Source organism: Parambassis ranga, chromosome 2 (assembly GCF_900634625.1).
Source record: "Parambassis ranga chromosome 2, fParRan2.1, whole genome shotgun sequence".
Classification (NCBI taxonomy): domain Eukaryota; kingdom Metazoa; phylum Chordata; class Actinopteri; family Ambassidae; genus Parambassis; species Parambassis ranga.
Genome location: NC_041023.1, coordinates 30,674,319 through 30,697,548, shown reverse-complemented (window position 1 = coordinate 30,697,548; position 23,230 = coordinate 30,674,319). Strand labels below are relative to the sequence as shown.

The 23,230-nt window shown below is 42.8% G+C and overlaps 2 protein-coding genes across 2 annotated transcripts; both read left to right on the top strand.

Annotated features, from left to right (window-relative positions):
* The first annotated feature begins 148 nt into the window (after positions 1–148).
* LOC114451814 (sodium- and chloride-dependent GABA transporter 2-like) lies at positions 149–10,058 on the top strand. Its single transcript, XM_028430718.1, has 16 exons — positions 149–269; positions 554–740; positions 889–1,023; positions 1,284–1,424; positions 1,513–1,630; positions 2,315–2,371; positions 2,970–3,099; positions 3,411–3,545; positions 5,188–5,291; positions 5,768–5,892; positions 6,142–6,254; positions 6,336–6,473; positions 6,555–6,657; positions 8,322–8,422; positions 8,584–8,730; positions 8,814–10,058. Exons 2-16 carry the CDS (start codon positions 557–559, stop codon positions 8,985–8,987), a joined length of 1,905 nt encoding a protein of 634 aa, XP_028286519.1. The 5' UTR covers positions 149–269; positions 554–556; the 3' UTR covers positions 8,988–10,058.
* A 7,577-nt stretch (positions 10,059–17,635) lies between these two features.
* slc6a1l (solute carrier family 6 member 1, like) lies at positions 17,636–22,257 on the top strand. Its single transcript, XM_028430731.1, has 14 exons — positions 17,636–17,876; positions 17,976–18,107; positions 18,238–18,338; positions 19,115–19,224; positions 19,303–19,435; positions 19,687–19,821; positions 19,904–20,007; positions 20,086–20,210; positions 20,287–20,399; positions 20,478–20,609; positions 20,687–20,789; positions 20,912–21,012; positions 21,732–21,899; positions 22,162–22,257. Exons 1-14 carry the CDS (start codon positions 17,636–17,638, stop codon positions 22,255–22,257), a joined length of 1,794 nt encoding a protein of 597 aa, XP_028286532.1.
* Positions 22,258–23,230: the final 973 nt, after the last annotated feature.

The following is a 23,230-nucleotide window of genomic DNA, read 5'->3' as shown; positions in this document are numbered from 1 at the left end:
TGTTTATATTTTTTACACTTATATTTTCATCAAAATAATAATTATTGTGCTTGCCACAGGACGCCTGCTGGATTAATTCAATTAATTTTAAACAAGATGTTTGCCATCGTAGTGTTAAGGCGCCTGCTCACCAGAATGTGCATATTCATACAGGGAGTGTGTGTGAGTGTTGTATCCCCCAGGACACACCCCTCTCCGGGTTTTTCTTCAAACTTCGCTCAGACAACAGTGAAGGAGTTTTATTGTCGGCACCCAGTGGAAGCGCACGGGTGAGTTATTTATTCACTTTGTCTCTTGTAGTTGTTCTTGCAATCTGTACTATTTAGTTTGGTCACTAGTTTGTGGTGGTCGTCTTTGTAGTTGTATTTGGATTGGTCTCCCCCCCCCCCCCCCGTCATTGTTTTGGAGCGGGAGGAGTCTTAATAGGTCACACAATTTAGAATGACAGGAAAATAATCAATTAAATTGCAGATACATGATGCAAATTGTATGCATAAATCTGTAGGGAAAATAACATTTTACTTGTGTGTGTGTGTGTGCATCCAAACATCAGACAATGACTGAGGAAAACTCCACAGGGGTCCCTGCTGCAGACTCCGAGCCAGGGTCTCCTGGTGAAGGGGCTCAGCCGAGAGAAAAATGGGCCAACAAGTTGGAGTTTATACTAGCCATGGCTGGAGAGATAATTGGCCTCGGAAATATATGGCGTTTCCCCTATCTGTGCTTTAGGAATGGAGGAGGTGAGGCTCTGGAATTGTGGGTGACTGACTGCACGTTGAAGGAAAGCACTGAAAAGCAGATAGTCTGACCATGTGGCCTACATTTGGACTTTTGATCAGAACTCATGTATTACATTTCATGTTGATAGTTATGCTTCTTATTTTTTAGGCGTGTTCTTCATCCCTTACTTTGTGTTCCTCTTCTTCTGTGGCATCCCGGTTTTTTTTCTGGAGACTGCATTGGGCCAGTACACCAGTGAGGGTGGGGTGACCGCCTGGAGGAAGATATGCCCCATGTTTGAGGGTAAAAACAAGGCTCTGACACATTTTTTAATGAAGGACTTAAGTTGGTGGAAAAATGCATGTTTTTCTTCAGCGTTACGATAAACACTACACTGTATCTGTTACTGTGCTATTTCAATTCAAACTGACACAATTGATCTACAGATTAGGGTACAAAAACATATGTTACTGAACAGATGTATCTCAGTGTGGGAACCAATACAATGCAGAATGCAGCGCCCAGAAGTGTTTATTAACTGTCAAACATCATTTGTCCTGCAGGGGTGGGGTTCGCATCCCAAGTGATTGTGATGTATCTCAACATTTACTACATTGTTGTTTTGGCCTGGGCTCTTTTCTATCTTATTAACTCCTTTAAAAGCCCACTGCCCTGGTCCACATGCGACAACGTTTGGAACACCAGTAAGCCTCTCCCTGTAAACACATCTGCACATCTTTAACACTGTGCTTGTTGATTTCTTACACTCACTCACTTTCCTCCACCATTTAGACTCCTGTCATAGCCGCCTCGGCAGCTATGCCAACCCCCATCTGTTCCAGCCAGGCGCCAACTGGTCATTCCTACACAACCTCACCTCGCTCGATTACTTTGATTCAGGCATTTTTAGGTAAGTTGCATCCTTGTTTCTTTTATTAGTGTGAACTATTGGAATGACTCGGCCTGGTCTGCATCAAACATTGCTATTTTTTTGGTTACCACAGCGACAGGTCTTGCTAATATGTATTAATTTATGTGTAAACACAAACGCATCACTCCTGTATCCTTCCTGGTGAGAATCGCTGGAACACACACACAGCAGATGGTGACGTGGTGCATGAGAAGGATTAAAAGAATTGTGTATTGAGTGGCATCTATTGGACACACCCATGCTTTTATGTGTTCACAGCATCTGTTTCTGTTAATACTGTTAGTATTAATTGCTGCCTCTGGACCAATTGAGTACATCCTATAAATCTAAACTACTTGTATGCTTAATACAAGCAGAGAGTCAGCTAGATGAAAAATGCCATTTTAAAAGAATCATTTATAGGATAATGCAAAAACAGGTGGAGCATGTCAAGGCAGGCAGGTGATGTCATTCAAAGTGGTTGCACCCTTAATTATACATAACTTCGAGTCTTAATTAAATGAAGAATTATCTAGGCCAAAACTAGGATTGAGTCACTTTTGGAGCATGCCTCATGTGGTCATCTGAGGAACTGCAGTTTATACAAAAAGCCCTTTAAATGGATACCATTACATTCTATCCTATAACCATAATAGTTGCTAAACTTTGCTTTCAATCCTACAGCTTCAGTAATGAGACCGATCCGGGGTTGCTGAAGACACCAGAAGAGGAGTACTGGAAGTGAGATGTGCTTGCACACACACACACACACACACTCACACTTGCCTTTTAAAAACACAAGGAATGCTTCGACAGTGCTCTGATCCTACTGTCCTCTCCACCAAGCTCGTCTTTAGTTAAAGCATTCCTCTGCAACAGCTCTTAATGCTTCCCAGATGCTTAGAGGTCATCTTTTAGTCTTAGGGTGCTGACTGGTGTTAATGGTGAAACCAAACAGAAGGTGAACACTAACTAAACACGCAGCCAAAAACATTCCTCCGATTTCCATCCGTTGTCCAACTATTATAAAAGTCCCTAATTTTTAGAGGTTTTGAAACTTGCCTTTACTCTCGATATTCAGAGCACATATTGAGAAATCTCACAGTGTTGCCTGATGAGAACAATGTGCGCTCATTTCCCTGCAGGTTTGGTATATAAACTGAATTCATCCAAAGTAAACTGGGAGCAGTTTCAACATCTGTATTTACGATGTGATGTTTAGAACTTTTGTCATATATGAATATGCTTCAAGATTATTATATGGAAGTATAGGAAGTATGGCTCCTCTGTAATTACACAGGCATGCTGGTGTTTGTTTACATGTGTCTCATTCTCACAGTTATCGGGTGTTAAGAATCTCGGGTCATGTGTCTTTGGGTGAAGTACACTGGGACCTGGCTCTGTGTCTCCTGGCTGTCTGGATTATCTGCTACTTCTGCATCTTCAAGGGAATCAAAAGCACTGGAAAGGCCAGTACTTCAGGATAAAGCAGTGATAAGTTAAAATTCAGATGTAAATGTATGTTATTTAGAACAGAGTTGTGTTGCAAACAGTGCATCCCTTGTCTTCTGATCTCAATGGGACACGTCTCTTTGTTTCTTGGTAACTGCATAGTCTTAGCTAATGTCCAGCTAACACATTTTGATGGTAAATATAGCACCTAAAGAGACTAAACCTAAGCTAAATGAAGGGTAAGGAAGGCTCATGCCTTCTTTCTCTCCACATTCACTTGTAGGCTAAGGTGTTTTGTGATGTTTTTTATCCTTTTATGTGTTTGTAGGTTGTTTACTTCACTGCTACATTCCCCTATCTGATGCTGATCATCCTCTTCTTCCGTGGAGTGACGCTCCCTGGAGCCGGACAGGGCCTGACATACTACCTCAGCCCTGACTTCTCAAAGCTAGCTGATGCTCAAGTAAGAACTCACTCGTGATTATGGTGCACGCTGTCGGAGCTCCATCTGCTCTGTAGCTCAAAACTGACCAGAACATGGTCTTCTTTTATTCTCAGCACAGATTCCTCTCTGTTCTGACAGGATGAATGCACTGTCCTGTTATATCTTCAGCCGCCACCCCCCACCCCCCACCCCCCCACCCCGTTTTTTTTTGCTATGACTTCTTGTTTCCGGTCCCAAGACAGAATCTTAACAAGAAAAACAAACCAAAATCCTCTTCAGTCAGGATGAAATGTGTCTCGAGAGTAACTCCATCACAACAAAACAGAGCTCTCTCAGTGGGGAATTCCCAACACTGTGAGGCTGTTTGTACAAAACTTAGTGTGTTAGTGGCTTTTAATTGGTGCCGGATTAAAAAAAAAAGGGTGAAAAGGGTGTGAAGTCATGATTGAATGGCATGTTCCTGCACAAAAACAGTGCTCTTATGGATCATGGTGTATCCACACCTCCTCCTCCCACTGGCTGTGTGTCTTCACAGCTCTTTAGCTGAACTCTTTTCCTCTCACGCAGACCTGTGTGCTGGATGTACACTCAACAAAAATATAAACACAACACTTTTGTTTTTGCTCCCATGTTTCATGAGATGGACTTGAAGATCTAAACTTCATTCCAGATACACAATATTACCATTCCTCTCAAACATTGTTCACAAATCTGTCTAAATGTGTGATAGTGAGCACTTCTGCTTTGCTGAGATAATCCATCCCACCTCACAGGTGTGCCACATCAAGATGCTGATCTGACATCATGATTAGTGCACAGGTGTACCTTAAACTGCCCACAATAAAAGGCCACCCTGAAATGTGCATTTTGTTTCTGCTTTATTGGCGGTCTGGGGACTCAGAACCAGTCAGTATCTGGTGTGACCACCATTTGCCTCATGCAGTGCAACACATCTTCTTGTCATGCCAATGGAGCCCCTGATATTTGCTTTTGGCAGTCATTTTTCTTCTTTTAAATATGCATGAAAAAAATGCACAGTTGCACCGGTAAGAACAAAATAAAAGACAGCTGTGATCTGCTGTGGGAATCTTGAAACAACTGTGAGAAAAGAAGAGAAATGTTGAAAGCAGGTGAAAGTTATGCAACGCCAAAATGTTCTTGTTGGGTTTGTTTCTGACTCACGACTGAGCTCTGGCCCACATCTGGGGTCTGTTTATTGTCTGAATGTGTGCGTGTGTTCATCTGAATGGGACTTCACAATAAAGCGCATGCTTTCGGGTACACAACAGTTTCCTTTTTGTCCGGCTTGAGATGTAAAGATCCTTCGCCACAGACTCTGGATGAGAATAAAACAGGCCCACCATGGGGCCAATATTGGGGTCTGTATATTGTGTTGGAGCCTTGCCAAGCCTGTAGTTTAATGGGGGGGGGGGGCTGCGGGGACTCTGTAATGTTAACCAGATGCTGCCTGGATCGGGGCACGCAAACATGGGTGTTGTGTAAACACAAGCCATCTACACGATGTGTGCAGACACAAATAGCTCTGAATTATGACACAGAATCAACAACACAGGGAAGATGTGTTTGTGTGTGTGTGTAGAGCTTGTCGACAAATGGAAAACATGTGCTGTAAAAGTCTTTAAAAAATCTTTAATTGTAGGTGTGGTGCGAGGCCGGGACTCAGGTGTTTTTCTCCTATGCCTTGTGTCAGGGAGTCCTGACGGCTCTGGGCAGCTACAATAAATACAACAATAACTGCTACAGGTCAGAAACCTCTCTCTCTCTGTCTCACTCTCTGACACACACACATCATTTTCACAAGTATACAGCAGATTCATGTAGATCTGGCAGATCGCGCATAAGTGGGACCTGCTGGAGACTGTTACAAAGATCTTGCATAGATCTTGTAAATAGCATCCTATGCCCAGGGTCACCATGGGAGGTCATCTCCCAGGCTCCTCTGCCATGTTTGAATTTAGCAGCCCACTCCTTCACAGTGCCATAAGAAGCAACCCTCCCTGCGGCTACACCTGTAAAATGGTGTGTTTCGCCCTCATTCTTCTAACATGGGTAGAGGAGGAGCTGTGTTGTCCCTCTGTATATACATTCTATGGATATTGCCCTTAAAGTGATCATGTTATTCTCAATAACACAAAACAGACATTCAAGACATTTATAGTCGCTGTACTGTAGCCATCTCCCTGACAGTGCGTGCCTGTCTTCTTGTCTCTCTGTTGCAGTGATTGCTTTGCGCTGTGCCTTCTGAACAGCGGCACCAGCATCTTTGCGGGCTTCACTGTCTTCTCAGTGTTGGGATTCATGGCTCATGAACTTGAACTTCCAGTGGAGGAGGTTGCCACTGCTGGTGATTTAATAGCACAACTTTCCTCCCTCTGCTAATGTCAGCTTTTTGTAATACATTTAGGGTTATATGCATTAGGCTTTAGTACTGATGACGACAACAAGCACCTCCAACGTCCACAAGATGGCGTCTTATGTTTAGGAAACAGCTGAAGTGGTTTCAGTCATTTTTATTTTGCTTTAAATAGAAAATTCCTTCAACTCATGTATATGCTGACTGTTAACTTTGATGATGACCTGGTCTTTACTACAGGTCCTGGTTTAGCCTTCATAGCCTATCCTAAGGCCCTGTCCTTGCTCCCCGGTTCGTCCTTCTGGTCTGTGCTTTTCTTCCTCATGATCCTCTTCCTGGGCCTGGACACTCAGGTAATATGAGAGGTCTACACTCACATACAGATGCACAGACACACACACAAAGGGCTCAAATCGGGGCTCTGTCTTTTTCAGTTTGTGTGTGTGGAGAGTTTGGTCACAGCCGTCACAGATCTGTTCCCAAGTCACCTGAGGAGACCCAGAGCCAGAGAGATACTGGTCCTTGTTATTGCGGTCGTTTGCTTCCTTTTAGGCCTGCCGCTCGTCAGCGATGCAAGTATCTGTACTCGATGATTAAAGATGATAGATTTTTATAATCTATTGCTAATTTCCTGCCTGTGTTTCATGATCCAGGGAGGTATAGTTCTCTTCCAGTTGATTGACCAGTATGGTCCCAGTGGAATCACTCTCCTCATCATTGCTTGTGTGGAGACTGTTGTCATTGCCTGGGTGTATGGTAAGTCACATCATCACATGATATACATCGTTTCTGTTGTTGCTCCTTTTGCCTGGTAAATGTGATTATCTTTAGTTTTGTTGTGTTCAGTGCGGAAATTGGACCCAAATGCAGACCAAAGTAGCGTTTAAACAAAGGTGAGCTTTAATGAAGCCAAAAACACAGTCCAGGGTACAAGAAAGACCAAACTAAACTACGACTGAGCAACTAGAAAGCAATACAACAAACCTGGGGAGATGAAGTCCATGGCACGGGGAGTGACAAACACAATGATCTGACGAAGACAAAGGGAAGCACAAGGCTTAAATAAGGAGGGTGAAACACAGGTGAACACAATCAGGGGGGAGCTAATAATCAGGGCGGAGGAACAGAAGGAGAGAGGGAAGGACTGAGGAGGAGCAGAGAAGGAGGAACCAAATCTCAAAAATACTAATAAATAACAAAAGAGATAAACAATATGAATACAAAACCAGGAACAAACACAGGATCATAACAAGTTTAGCATAATGACTGGTGACGTGACTTCTCTTACACTTTAATGGCATATCATTGCAGGAGTTGACCACTTTCTGTAAAGGACACCAGCAGTATTTAACTGGCTGCTCTGCAGTCTGGTGCATTGTTAGGACCAAATCATTACAGGGTGCTAATTTAAACCAAAATAAGCACACTGATGGATTCTATTCAAAACCCAGTAATCCTAAACAGATGTGTATTCTATAATGTAGCATTTGTATGCCGCAGACTTCTCTCCACCATTCTCCTCCTGTTCTGCTACATATCCAAGAGGGCAACCATTAAAGCCTGATTTATGATGTCATGGTGTTGCAGAGAGAACTAAGCAACAGTGTGTCGCGACTTTAATGACACTATATAAAGGTTGATTGCTGATTGGTTGAAAATTTGGCCCGGATGCTAATATGCTAAACTTAATGCAAAACTATAATTCATCATACATACAGGCATGTGGTGTCAATCCATTCTTAACTGTTTTCTGAGGATGCTCGATACGCCCGGTCCAAGCGGCAACCTTCGGGGCTCAAAGTGGAAGCCCATGCGGAAGTGTCAAAACTTGTAATTCACGCTGCAACATCTGGGGGTTGGCTCCAAAAGCGAGTAATTTCCCATAGACTCCCATGTTAAAATGGCCGATTTCACAGCAGAAAAGAACATGTTTACAGCCTGGTACAAAAAATCGCTGTGGTCTCAGATGATAGGTTCTCTTCTAGTGTCAATTGGGGGCGGGGGGGATTTTTTTACAATTCACTCGTCTATGTTGGGATGCTTAATCCCCTGAATTGTAGTGTAGTTACTTCTCCTCCTTAAAGATGTGGATCTTTACAGTCATGTTGCAAATTGCATATTAATTTTCCCCTTTCGTTTCCTGCCTCACCCCCTCTTTCTGTGGGAGTGGAGCGTGAGGATCAGTCCTCCTCCTCCTCCTCCTCCAGTCTGCACTAGCTCTGACTTCTATCTCAGGAGTCATCGTTTTCTCCTCCACCTACCCCACAGATTATGACATATCAATCTAAATACAGTATTAAGAATTATACTGTCACTCCTCATTGTGCTAACAGTGGAAAGCCCTATGTGTTTAAGTGTGTAGCTGTGTAGCTGTCTTCTTGTCTCTGAACTCCTGCTGTTCTTCACTTTGCACTTTGCAGGTGCAGACCGTTTCTTTGATAACATTGAGGACATGATTGGGCACCCCCCCATCCCTGTGCTGAAGTACTGCTGGCTGTTCATCACGCCACTCATCTGTGGGGTGAGCCCTCACACCAGCTGCCTTTGATTCTTGTTTGATTCTCTCAAAGCTTTTCATCTTTGCTGAGTGTTTCACATTGAGAACAGGGAAAGAAAAGTTACAAGTAAGGTGGAGACCAAAAACAGGCTTTCTAACTTCTGACTGTTTCCTGTGTCTTCTAGCTTACAATGCTGTACAACATGGTACATTCACATTCCTTCAATGTGCCTGGTTTTAATGTTGGCTCCTGGGCCCCCAAACTGGGCAGTCTGATTATGGTCACCCCAGTGTTGATGATCCCAATCTTCATATTGGTCTCACTGAGGAGGGTGAGTGCACATTATTTCTGCAATATTAAATGAAACAAAGCGAAGCTTGTTTAAATGCTCCCTCTCTCTGTTCTAACCATCAGGACCATAATAATATGGCCACACCATCCAGTGACCTGCGTCAGATTCGACCGCACAAGCCGGTGCTCACGCTGTGCAAACATGTCATCTTCAAGGCTCAGCGGCAGCAGCATCCTGACAGGAGCGTGGTGGGAAGAAATGAGAAGATGATGATGGAGGAAGCCGGCAGGGTTTGACGATGTCTTTAAATCTGTGAAAGCTTTATTGAGCATTTTTAAATGTTTACACAATTCATGAGTCTTCAGGAAATTTCATTCATGTAATTAGCTAGCATACTCATCTTTCCTTTTTTTCTACTTATGAATAATAATGTAATTATCTTTTTACCTGTACACTTATAATCCTGGCTGACCTGCAGTGACTGACGATGTGTGTCTAACATCATGTTTGTACTTAGACCTGCTACACTATATTGCCAAAAGTATTCATTCACCCAGCTAAATAAGACCCCGTTAACACTAGGGAAATCAATCTGAAAATAGCTCTGAATGTATCCACCTTAAAGGCTATCTGGATTCAAACCTACTCTAGCTGGATTGACTTTCTCCAGTGTGAACAGGGCATAAGTGAATTCAGGTGTTCCAATCACTTCCATGGCCCTAGGCATACAGACCGATGATAAGTGAATTCCAGTGTGATACTGTGATAGGATGCCACCTGTGCAACAAGTCCAGTTGTGAAATTTTCTCACTGCTAAATATTCAATAATATAGTCAACTGTCAGTGGTGTTATAACCGAGTGGTGGGATTGGGAACGACAGCAACTCAGCCATGAAGTGGTAGGCCATGTAAACTGACAGAGCAGAGTAGCTTTTATGACGACCTAAGCTAATCACAGTGAAAACGCAGGTAAATTGACACTTAAGAAGTCAAAGCAAGAAGCAGTAAATTTGCACTATTTGTCAGCACCTGTCAGTCACTCGAAGCGGTCACACCCAGAATTATGAGTGATTTTAAGCTTTAATGTAACTAAAACAACAAGCAGACATTACCCCCTACATAGGAGTCAGCCAGCCCCTACAGGCTGAACAGGGAACTACAATTATTATTATTATTATTTTTTCATCTGCATATGTCAGCCTTAAAGGTCGCCTTTGGCTCCAACACAGTACACAAAGTAGGTGGGTGAAAATCTATTCTCATATTGTCCACCTGACCTCTCTCTTATATCGAGGTCAGTCGTTGCAACATGTTTTCCTGTTATGTCTGGACGTTAAGATGGGACGACAATCTCTTCATGTGTGTTTATGCCTGCTGCACAATGCAGCCCATCCTTTAGTAAATGTGTATGCTTAATATCCTGGTCTCTTTGATTTTATTGATTTCTGGCCAGAGAAGATAAACATTCAATATCAGCTGAATACATGGATCTCTGTTTATAATGAGCAAACAAGCATAAAAATATCTGTAAAAATCTGCATGTCCTCCATCCGTCTGCTTGAAGGAACCTTCATGTGCGGCCATAAAGCAGCAGCCAGGCTGTGTAATGTGCGATTGCATGTGGTTGGTGAACTTGCTCCATCATAATGCCAAGCTCAGTCATCTGTGTGATCTAAACCGGCATTCAATTAACAGACGATTCCACCCAGCAGCCTGCTGCCTCTCGTCACCCTCCATCACTCCGCTCCGCCCACAGTAACACAAAGTGACTCTCCACAAAACAAAGTTAATCAAGGTGGGTCAAAGTGCAGCATTCATATTCCCTATCACTTTGTCATTAATAAAAGGATATACCGTCCATCAACCTTTAAAGCACCATTGGCTGGTTAATGTTTAAGTGCAGGAGAACTGCAGCAGTAATATCTCATCAGGCCATGCCCCCCCCCCCTCCATATTGATGCCTCGATTGGTTTATATCAGAAGCCTGCCTGAGGCTGGATATAGAATATAGATTTTACAAGTGCTGCAGTGTTTCCAGTGTTTATTATAATTACAGTATATATATATATATATATATATATATATATATATATATATATACACCCATAAGCCTTTACATAACTACCACAGTGCAGCAGACAGCCAGAGTGACATGGGAATGGGACATGTGGTTTTCAAAACGACAAACCTGAGGATGGCCACACAAACACAGAACACACAGAAACAGATGTCATGGAAACTCCTCACTGTATTGACAATGGGTCAGACTGGTAACGGCAACACATTCAAGGGTTTGTTTGTGGCCATGATTTACAAAGAGAGCAAGCTGTGTGTGTGTGTGTAGCCTGGATTACAGGGATTTGTGTGTCTGATTGATCTCACTTGCACTGATTGCTGCTGGCAGCCTCACCTCTCTGTTTGCCCTCATCCTCAGAGATCAGATCTGAACTCATGTGTTGTCTTTGGCGTGTTTTGTGTAACCTCTTTTTTTCGAGTATTTATCATTGACCCATCTAATAAAAACCAGTCTGGTCTCAGCCAGGGCAACAGTCCAGTAAGCATCTTAAAAACAACAGAGATCCATTTTATGGAAGGATCACAGATAAACCAGGAGTGTCTTTATTTAGATGATCATTACTCTGACAGAGATAAATATCTGATGATGCATAGATTGTTTTTATTGGCTTATTACTTGTGATGGAGTCAGGACAGAACCAAGAACACCTCACACCTCACCTTCCTCTGTGGAGTCTTCAATGATTAATAACGCTGTTGATTATTTTGCTGAGGTCAGCAACAACTCCTAAGGCACAAACACATTATTCTACATGAGGACAGTGAATATTTAACAGTAAAAGATCCCAGAAAGTTTCATCAAACAACGATCTCAAGGTCTCAAGGATTTTCAATGACTGGAGAGCAGAATGAGGCTGTTGATTTATTTCCAGAGGGGGCATCCCGCTCACCAGATTCACGCATCAGGCGTCAACTGTAACTGCCGACATGTCAGCGCCCTCTGTCACTCCTTCTATCTGATGTTCTCCCTCTTCTGGTAGAACTTCTCCCCCCCTGTGTCTTACACTCATTTTGCCGTTTCCATGTATCTTTTCATCTTCATCTCTGCTCTTATCTGCTCAACTTTTTCCATTTTTATCTCCAGACTCACATCTCTTCTACTTTATTTTTTTATTTTCCCGACATTCTCCGCTCGTGTAGCTCATCACATCTTTCATCTTTCCGCTCTCTCCCTCTCATTAACACAATCATGCTCTCTCTGATGTGCACCTCACCCCCACGTCTGTCCTCGACCTGTGGAAATTTATGCAGCGTGCGTCGTCCCACTGCAACACTGGATGAGAACGTTGGTAATATTAGCCTCCTATCTACGCATGCCAATCGCCTCTGGGGGGGTTCTGCGCTTTATAATGCGTTGCATTGATTCACAGGACACAACACGTGCTGTGAATTGAAGGCAGCTTGCAAGGAGGCCTCAAAGACAGCAGTTTCTTTATTCCCCTTAGACTATTAGCCATTTTTAAGGTCATTCAGAAATTACATGACTGACATGCATTAAACCATATAAATCTGCTTCTATCAGGATGTATCGACTCAGCATAAAACATAAATCAGTGTAGTGTTTCTGCAGGTTTTACAGTAGTCTGTACAACATTTGAAAAAGGTTCTGTGTTTTTTTACTTTACTACAATGGATGTTAAGGTCAAAGGTCAAAATTAGTGCTTTCCATTCTTACTAACCCTATAAGAGGGTTCAACCAATTAAAATTAATTAATTGCAAATCTTCAAATGACTTAATTGTTGGATTACGGTGATGTAACTTATACGCATGCTTCTGTTCAGAGTCTACAAGCTCTTGATGCCCCCTACCATGGTCTCACAGGTCTCAGAGCTCTGACCCATCATTGTGTGCTTCATGCTCGTGTTGGCTGGACTTTCTTAAAGTCATTGGCACCTTCTAATTTAGAAGTGCATACTGGGTCAGCTTCCTCTCTACTTACAGTTGCTCATTTCCCAGTGTAGCGTATCTTCCTACAGTCTTCTTTTCGATTACTTGTATTTATAGTATGTTCCAAAAAGTCTGACTTGGGAAAGAAGGATTTCGTTTGGGTGGGTAGGTGTTTTCAAATTGAAGGAACTGGCTTCTGTTGTTGTAAACAAATTGACGAGAACCAGCTTTGACAACTCCGACCCAGCCACTTATCATTATTTGGACAATAAAGCCCAGAGATGATACAAAACTCTGCTCTGGATAGGAAGGACTGGCCATGGGTGTAATTAAACCCTGTGTCTGGCCAATGATCCTCATCCAGCAGCAAAGCACTGGGCATTTAGGGAGTGTTCATCAGTCCTTCTAATTGGCTGGTGATAGAATATCTGGATCACATATTAAAACCAAAACAAGAAATTCATGTTGCGTCTAATTCCATTAGTGTTGTAGAAGATATTATTTTACCATCCCTGGGGTCATAAAAAGTCAACACTGACAGCACTGCAGAATTCACTCTGGTACGAGGGTGAAGTTTTAGCATAGACGGAGGTGATGCGTCCCCACCAATGTCCAGCTATTACTAAATCATCCCCACCAATAATTTGATCCCCTCCAAAAAAAAAAAAAAATAGGTACTCATTGGGTGCAGGAAGGGTTAAATTCCCTTCTTTTCTGGCATTCTACCAATACATATCCTGCTGTCTAAAAGCCCTTGATATTCTGATTCTAATGGAGTTATTTTAATGGCTCTGGTCCTACTGTAACACATATGGCCACTAGAGGGAAGCAGAGCAACCTGAGCTAGCAGTTGTGTCAGCACTCTGATGTTTAAATAGAACAACTGAAGGACTGTGATGAGAATGTCTTCTGCAGCTCTGACCAGGCAGGTCAGGTCATATATATATATATATATATAATGTTGTGTTTTGTGAAATATCTTCCAGGTTCAAGTCTCAAGTCACTCACAGCAAGTCTATGTCAAGTCTTTGTTTGTGTGATTTAAGGTGCGACCCTGAATCCTGATGAATAAACTGGTGTTACTGTGATGGTGAGTCCCCATCTCTACCTAACACCACAGTAGTCACACTAAATGAACATTTCAAAACCATTATATGTGATCAAAAATAATAACAAATTATTTTGCAATTTTACAATTTTTACCAAAAATGTAACTGGTGGGTAAAGTATTGGTACTCATATTCTGTTACCTTTTCAAGACTTAATCATGCAAACAGGTGTGTTAATTATTGACACATCTGTCGGAGGTTGTTAGAAGGCTTTACCCGGAGATGAAAAAGGAATCCGCCAAGGTTTATTCAACTTGCACTTGCTCACTAGCTAAACATCATGGTGAAGTCTAAAGAAATCAATTTGCAAGCTAGAAAGTGCATTGTAACTGACCACCAGTCAAGTCAACAGTAAGAGGAGTAAGTTCATCGTGACTGCCACAGTTGAAAACCAGCCCAGACTTGGACGTCCAAGAAAAATTGACAACGAAAGTGCCAGAAAAATTGTGCGAGAGGTCAAAAAGAATCCTTGACTTACAGCCAGGGATATCAGGAAACACTTGGAACTATCTGGAACATCTGTACACCAAGAACTGTACAGAAAACACTCAGCAGAAATAGGTACAGGGGATGTCGACCCATCAGAAAGACTTACCTGAAAGCTGTCCACAAGAAGATGCGACTGGAGTATGCTATGGCATACGAGGTATGTAAGGGAATCTGACAGCTTCTTCTCAGAAGTACTGTGGTCAGACGAGTCGAAGATAGAGCTGTTCCAAAATAGTTTGGAGACAGCCAGAAAAAGCCTTGTAGGTGAAGAATCTGGTGCCTACTGTAAAGCACATTGGTGGCTTCATCATTGTTTTGGGATGCTTCAGTAGTGTAGGCACTGGCAGTCTTCATATCATAGAAGGAGATTACCATGGTAACTTCAGATTGCAGAATAATTTGTTATTATTTGTTGATCATATAATTGTTTTGAATAGTTCATTTAGTTTACTCCAACAACAATGCTTTATACAAAACATGTCAAATTGACAGGGGTGCCAATACTTTTGTCTCCTACTGATTCCTACTGGCAAGAAACTATGTGTGTGTGTGTGTGTGGGGGGGGGGGTAGTATAAAAAAACTATACTGACTCATTGATACTTCTTGTGATACAAACACATGAGAGGGCAGGGTTAGCTGGTTAATGCTAATTCTATGACTTTGACATAATCCAAGAAAATTCTTCATTTAAATGTCCCCTAATCATTGAATGAAACTAACATGGAGCCCCCCCCCCCTGTTGTGTATGTGTTCCAGAGGACACTGCAGATGGATATTAGGTCACTTTGTGTGTCCACTGTATTTGTGGTCATACATTTCCAGGGTCCGTGCCAGCACAGTTTCATTTTCCAAAACTCCACGAGCTCTTTCACTGCTCAGTCCCTTCTCTGCTGGGAAACACCATGGTAACGGAGCTGGCAGAGGCTGACCTCATCAGCTATCACAACAAACACAATACACACCATGCACAAACACACACTTCAGGCCGATTGACATACTGTATCCTCCCCCCTCCCCATCTCCATGGCCGCGGGGGCCTCACTGGTCCGAACTGAGCAGTAATCAAAGTAGATGCACAGGTCGAACTTTATTATCACACACTCAATATACCGGCTGCAGGGACACAGGCCTCCACACAAGTCCTCCAAAATACAGCAACGCAGGACGGAGAGAGGCGCAAAATCACACACGGAGCGACAGACTCGCCGATCCTGGAGGATCTGCTCTGAAGCCTTTTCGGTTAAAACTCTTCCTGTGGATGTTAAGTTGAAGTTTTAGGAGCTGCTGGTGTGAAGAACAGAAGCTGATGACCTGACAAAGGACTCCTGTCAGGTAGGATGCACGGCACCAACTTTCCTTTTGACAGCTAAAACTTTATTGCTTATATAAATGGCTTATATAAGCCAAAATAAAAACTGGCATGTAATCCAGTGTGGAGAGAAATGGCTCCTCAAAGGAAGTCTCTCATGTGCTGCATGTTATTGGGTTGCTTTAGAAGCACCTAGACAACAATATGATCATTTCAGGGTGTTAATGACTTTTTACACAGCGTAACTCATTTCACAGTGATTTGATCACTATTGATCACACCATAAATACACTGTTTTCCATTAATATGCTTTGCTCCTCTGTGTAATTTGAATATATTAGATCACATGTGCTTACAGTGTGTCTTCATCATCAAATGAATGAAGGTGTTTCTTCATGTAACCTAGGATGGCTCAGACACCAGACACAACCTGCCTGGTGTCACATGAAGCAGCCGCTCTGTGTTTTAATGAGCAGGAACAAAAAATTAGTGTCACGAAGCAATTTGGACAATTTCTGGGTCAATCAATATTTGCAAACATGAACTACTTCCTCCCACTGCTTCCACTTCCTGATCGAACAATGCAGCTTGTTGCAGCAGGAATAATCGCTATACTTCTTTCCCCCCCTACTGTGAAATGAAATGCTGATTGCTCTACTCTCTTCTTAAAGCACACGGTGGGCACTTTTTGTTGACATTTTCAGGGTTTTTAGTAAAGAAGTGTGTTGCAGTGTTCCCAGGGATGACCCTGCCAGAATGCATCAAGGCAGCAGGTGCAGGATCAGTGCAGGGCTTTCATCACCAAAAAACTACAATTAAACACTATTATACACTACTGTTCAAAAGTTTGGGGTCACTTGGAAATGTCTTTATTTTTTCAATGAAGATAACATTAAAGTAATCAGACTTACAGTCTAGACATTGTTAATGTGATAAATGACTATTCTAGTTAGAAAAGGCTGATTTTTAATGGAATATATACAAAGGTATACAGAGGCCCTTTTCCAGCGACCATCATTTCTATGTTCTAATGGTACATTGTGTCGCACAATTGTGTTAATTCTAATTAGATTATAATTTGATTATTAGAACTCCTGTGAAATTATGTTAGCACAGCTGAACTCTTATGCTGATCAGAAAAGCTATAGAACTGGCCTGGTGACCCTGGTGACCCCAAACCTTTGAATGGTAATTTAAATATATATATATATATATATATATATATATATATATATATATATATATATATGGAACGACTATTCAATGGCAAAATTCGTAGACAAATCAACAACTAATCTAGTAGTCGACAGGTTGTCTGATGTCATCGCATAGGATGCAAGTGTAAAGCATTTGGGACGGTTCTCTGGCTCGTGATGTAGTGGGATAATTGGTGGTTTGGGTGCAAAAGGTCCTGGGTTTGAAACCAGGAGGAGCCGTCTGTCAGATGGGCGTGAAGTAACTCTGTAGATTTGGTGCTAATGTGCTTAGCTACGGGAATGAGTGGACACACACACACAGAGGCGGACGAAGCAATGACAAATTAGCAGTCCAAAGTAGTCGACTAGTCATTAAGGTAGTGTATGACTGGTCGACTGTTGAAACAGTCATTAGTTGCGGCATTGCTGACTGGTGCATTTAAATGAAAGGATCTCATTTAACTGTTGCGCTAACAGATTGGCTTGATGCCCAACCCCTGTGATATGATGTTGTCACCTCGTATCCAGAGAAATGTGGCCTTTTTATCTTTTTAAAATCTTTTGTAAAATAATTTCTATCCTGAACTTTAAGATTTTTTCTGGGATTAGCTTCAGTTTTAGGAGCCAGATTGTAAAAGGCTATAAAAAAATCAGTATATTTGAATTTCAGTTTTTTCCTTCCACTGCTCTAAAAAGCTGAAAATATCCCTATGTATAATCTTCTAATACACACTCTTCATTCACAGCCTTTCTGCACAGCCAGTGTCTGCACATTGTCCTGAATCTGTCCCACTGAGACACAGTGTGAGACACACAGACAGACAGACAGACGTCTTTGAGGACGAGGTGGCTTTCTGACCCCGTAGCGGTGCCACAATGGGGAAGACTGGGCAGAGCACGGTGGAGTTAAACTCCCCATCAGAGGTCAAGCAGGCGGTTCCCTTTGAGCAGCTGGACGGCGTGGCGCCCTCTGCAGATGAACAGGAGAAAAAGCAGGAGCCACCTGACAGGGGGAGCTGGAAGGGCAAGTTTGACTTCCTGCTGTCTTGTGTGGGATACGCCATCGGTTTAGGGAACGTCTGGAGGTTCCCGTATTTGTGCGGCAAAAATGGCGGCGGTAGGAGAAACAAGACATGATAAATGGCACGTAAAATTTTATTAATTTTTTATTATTTTCTTATTTTAACTGTGGGGATGTTGTGTCTTGATGTGCCAGGGGCCTTCCTGATCCCATACTTTATGACCCTGGTGTTCGCTGGGATCCCTCTCTTTTTCCTGGAGACGTCTCTGGGGCAGTTCACGTCGGTAGGAGGTCTCGGGGTGTGGAAGCTCATCCCTATGATGAAAGGTAACAGTTTGAAAATATTTTTCAAACTGTGGTAATTACAGCTCTACCTCTAAGCTCAAAGAGCAGATAAAGAACCAGGATGATGACTGACGGTGTGGTCTACATGTGACGTCTTCTCCTCCTCCTGCAGGAGTCGGTCTGGCTGCAGTGGTCCTGTCCTTCTGGCTCAACATCTACTACATTATCATCATTGCCTGGGCACTCTACTACTTATTCAACTCCTTTGGTTCGGTATGTTACAAGTCACAACAAAATAGCTGTGCGCTAATATTACATCTCACTGAATACTCAATTTAAACCCTGCAGGTTACAGATTGGTGCAATAGGTAGCAGATGTAGTGTTAGCTTTCAGCTAGCCTCCTAAAATGGGGGTTTAATGGGGATTTGTCCTAAATCCAGAACAGCATTAGCATTTTAGCACGTCCTTTGCTAAAAAGAGAGAAATCAAGCATGAAAAGAACTATTTATTTGTCAGGTGGTGAAAATCTTACTGCAAAAATGTATGAATAGATGGATGTCCATGGTTTCTATTAGTGTTAACAGCATGAATTTAGCTGGAGATGAGCACAAATCAATGCTAATACTGCTTGCTTTGATCAACAGTAAAGTTAGTAAAAAATCCAACAGCTTAAACATCAAGTCCAGGCTCGTCCATTCAGGACTTTGTTTACTATCTCAGGCTCTACATCGTGCTCGTTTGGTATTTCTCTGGCAGAGAGCTGAAAGACTTTGCAGGCATGAGGCTCTTAAAACATGTGTTTATTGTTCAGTGTTTGCAGCTGAAGGTCAGAAACACTGCCAGTTCATTAAATGCCATTTTAATTGTCATCGTTGAAAGGTCTCTGTCTCACGAGTTGTGGAGACGCCTGACATAAGAAATAAGAGGCTCCTGTTAGGCCTTGTTTTAGGCTGATAAATAAAAATACATTATTCAGATCTGGGGTATTTCATCATGTTTTGTTCGGCTGCATCCTGTTGTTGTTAATGCATGCTTTGTGTGTGTGCAGGAGCTGCCTTGGCAAAGCTGTGATAACCCCTGGAACACAGAACAGTGTTTCTCCAACTACAGCCTGACTGACACCACCAACCTGACCAGCGCTGTCACCGAGTTCTGGGAGTAAGTCAGTGTGTGTGTGTGCGTCAGGGTGTGTGTGTGTGAAGAAGCTGTTCCTGGAAGCTCCTTGTGTTTCCACAGGCGGAACATGCACCAAATGTCCGATGGCCTGGAGGAGCCAGGAGAGCTGCGCTGGCCCTTAGTGGGCACTCTGGCACTGGCCTGGGTCCTTGTTTACTTCTCAATCTGGAAAGGAGTGGAGTGGACGGGAAAGGTTAGACCCTGTGTTGCACTTTCCCCCCATCACACACACCACTGTCTGCCCCTCTTTGAACTTTAAAGCTTCTTTTGTGAGACGAAAATGACCCCAGGCCTTGACGGACATCACCAATGAAGCCATGATCATTATGGTGCAGACATGTAGGCCACATCCTGCAGACCTTGTGGTGGAAGAGAAGCCGCCTCAGACTGTAAACAGTTAACTGTAGACGGTCAGATTTAACTGTGTTGTGTGTTTGCTGTCAGGTGGTGTATTTCTCAGCCACCTACCCCTACTTCATGCTCTTCATCCTGTTCTTCCGTGGGGTCACCCTTCCTGGAGCCATCGACGGGATCCTCTTCTATATCACCCCGGACTTCAACAAGCTCATCCGATCTGAGGTGCACATTTTAAACACATCACGTTATCAGAGACCAACACAGACACACACGCTTATATACTCATCTATCTGCTGCCGTGCAGGTGTGGCTGGATGCGGCCACGCAGATCTTCTTCTCCTACGGACTGGGCTTGGGCTCACTGATCGCCCTGGGAAGCTACAACACGTACAACAATGATGTCTACAAGTAGGGACAGGAAGTCGCAGCTTGGCATGTCGTCTGTGTTGGTGTTCTTCTGTCATTCTGTCTGTCTGTTCTCTCCAGGGACTCCATCATAGTGTGCTGCATTAACTCCTGCACCAGCATGTTCGCCGGGTTTGTCATCTTCTCCATCGTAGGTTTCATGTCCTACATCACGAAGAAGCCCGTGCAGGAGCTAGCAGCATCAGGTGATAAGAATGACTTTCAGATGCTAATGGTAGACATGCTGCAGTTTGTAACGTGTAATGTTTTGCACATTTTTAGGTCCAGGTTTAGCATTTTTAGCTTATCCTCAGGCGGTCACCCAGCTTCCCATGTCCTCTCTGTGGGCCATCCTCTTCTTCTCCATGCTGATGATGCTGGGCCTGGACAGTCAGGTACAAATAATACAAACATAAGGCTGATCATCCTGCGGTCCACCTATATGCTAACCACTGCACCGCCCTATGTGTTAGTTCTGCACAGTGGAAGGCTTCATCACAGCTCTGATGGATGAATATCCCATGGTGCTGAGGAAGAGGAAGAAGGTCTTCATACTCATCGTCTGCTTCATCTCCTTCATCATTGGCTTCTCCAACATCACACAGGTGGAGATTCGTCATGCATTTGATATTTGATGTTAATATTCAGCCTGTAAAACTAAAACATGTTGTCTGTGTCTCAGGGTGGTCTCTATGTCTTTAAGCTCTTTGATTACTACTCTGCCAGCGGCATGTGTCTCCTCTTCCTCGTCTTCTTCGAAACCATTTCCATATCCTGGTTCTATGGTAGGAAATCTTTCCTGTCCAACAGGAAATGATATCTGTCAGCTTCAGTTTCCCATTTTAACACTCCGTTCCTGCTGTCATTATGTCCACATTAACCCTTTTCCTCCCTGTGTGTGCCACAGGAGCTGAAAGGTTCTATAAGAACATTGAAGACATGATCGGGTATCGGCCGTGCGCCTGGTGGAAGCTCTGCTGGATGGTCTTCACACCTCTGATCTGCTTGGTAGGAGAAGAGGGGATTATCGATTTAACCCTTAGTGACCCTTGAAGCGCTGAATTCTTCAAGGGTGCCGATAAGGCAGAGGATTGATGTCACTGCTGAGGTGGCTTCTACCTCCATGTGATGATTTGTACTCAGGGTGTCTCATGGGCTGTCAGGCCCTCGGGGAAATCACGGTGATGTCGAGGAGTGAAAAAGCACTACTCTGATGACCTGCAGGTCTCCAGGAAGCTTTTGGTTAAACTGTAACCAAAACAGTATTTGGTTGGGAATTGGATGCTAGCAAGGCTAATCTGTAGGTCCAGTAACAGCAGCTGAACTAATATAGAATCTGAACTGGTCTTTCTATCATGACATTATGATAAACATTTCATTTTGTTTTGCTAGTTCATTAGTATCCAAGTTAACAGCAAAACTAGCTACTCGGTGCTAGTGTTAGCAGCTGATGCTACTTGTCATGGCTGTCAAGATAGAGGTGTAGCAATGTTTTATCAGCCAATCATAGATATAATTATTGATTTCCAATTAATATTGCAATTCAATTACAAGCACACCTCAGTAGTTAAACTGAGGGGTGAGTGTTAGCATTATCTGCTAATAAAGAATATGCATGTGTTTTTTACATATGGTGCTATTTCTGCCTGAATTTAGCATTAGCTGCTAGCTAACACTAGCTGTGGTTATAACTTTAATTTAAAACATCATCTAATTTGCCTTTGTAGGGGGTGTTCACCTTCAGCGCCATCGAGATGACCCCTCTGACATTGGGGAAGTACGTGTACCCGCTTTGGGGCCAGGCGATTGGCTGGCTCATGGCTCTGTCGTCCATGGTGCTAATCCCCGGCTACGTTATCTACATGTTCTGCACCACAAAGGGCAGCGTCAAACAGGTACTGTTTGCTGTTCTCTCTAAGACATCCACCAAGGAGTATAAACCAGAGTATAAACTAAACAAAGAGAGATTATTCAGATTATGTGTTTAGATTAAGGCCAAAATCATCTTGGAATAAGGAAGGAAAGTATGTTTGAGGGTGAGCGCTAAAGAGGTTTTATGTAGAAAGTACCTGACGTGGACACGCTCACACTGTCTGTGGTCTGACGTGCGTGTTTAGTGTTTAATCTGAAGCTGATATAACCCTTTTTTTGGGCCAGCGTTGGAGGATGATGACAACCTCCCAGGAAGATGAGAAGCCATCAGGGCATGAAGAATTCACACACACGGGCAGCGTGGGCGAAGCGCCCGTCTAGCCGATGTTGCTCAGGGTCGAAACCAAACGCCTGCCAGGATTTCACGTCGTCAACAGTGAGAGCTGACAGGCGGCGGACACGGTCTGGTCCCTGGAGGGTTTTACTGTGATGTTAAGTTGAAGGGGTTAACTTATGTTAAATGTAGAACATTTTCTTGACCTGAAGCTTGAACGCTATAGATCAACAGCAAACCTGCGTGTGTGTGTGTGTTAACCCACATAAACGACCCTAGAGCTTCACCCTTCTCTCATTTTAACTGTTTATAGGCTGTTTGTTATTGTACAGATTAAGTAAACAGCCTGCTGAGATGTCATTTGTAATGGGTCAAAGGTCATTTGATCTGGTATCTTGATCTAAGCTGCACATACATGGTTTCATTTAACACAGCTTTTTATTAGTTTCTGTATATTGTGGAGTATTCATGGCACTATAATGGGCTAAAACTGTACATATAGTTATTACGATATAGTATGTATATTTTTTCATACTGTGGATGATATTAGGATGAGCATAGAAATCAGGTATCTCTGAAATGAAACTGTAAACTGTAGAATATAATATATAATTATAATTCCAAATTAAGGAAATCACTTTGGAGATACAGGGTTTTCTCTGGATTGCTGGAACATTATGAATGGTACTACAGAGATGTCCCTCATTCAATAAAAACATACACAAAATAAATGACACTTAAAATATGAAATATGTAGATGTGAAAGCTTTATAACAGCATTCTATATAATGTCCAGCAGGGGGTGACCGCTGGTTTTGTGTGTGTTTGTAAAATTTAGATTTTTGCTAGCCAAATATAGCATTCCAATTACTATACACTTAACATTAACAATAGTAAAGCTAATAAGTTAGCACAGTATCTTCTGGGAGGTGGCAAAAATGGCTGTGAAACAGCTAAATGCTAACATACTGTTAGCTTAAAGGTAGGGTAGGAGATTTTGAAAGCCAGATTTCGAAAGTA

What these genes read in the sequence shown, in the direction of transcription:
- slc6a1l (XM_028430731.1), top strand. Translation starts at nt 17,636, where the DNA reads ATGGGGAAGACTGGGCAGAGCACGGTGGAGTTAAACTCCCCATCAGAG. An exon ending in GTGCGGCAAAAATGGCGGCG is followed by an intron (nt 17,877 to 17,975) that starts GTAGGAGAAACA and finishes TTGATGTGCCAG; the next exon opens with GGGCCTTCCTGATCCCATAC. An exon ending in TACAACAATGATGTCTACAA is followed by an intron (nt 20,008 to 20,085) that starts GTAGGGACAGGA and finishes TGTTCTCTCCAG; the next exon opens with GGACTCCATCATAGTGTGCT.
- LOC114451814 (XM_028430718.1), top strand. Translation starts at nt 557, where the DNA reads ATGACTGAGGAAAACTCCACAGGGGTCCCTGCTGCAGACTCCGAGCCA. An exon ending in GAATCAAAAGCACTGGAAAG is followed by an intron (nt 3,100 to 3,410) that starts GCCAGTACTTCA and finishes ATGTGTTTGTAG; the next exon opens with GTTGTTTACTTCACTGCTAC. An exon ending in TATTGGTCTCACTGAGGAGG is followed by an intron (nt 8,731 to 8,813) that starts GTGAGTGCACAT and finishes TCTAACCATCAG; the next exon opens with GACCATAATAATATGGCCAC.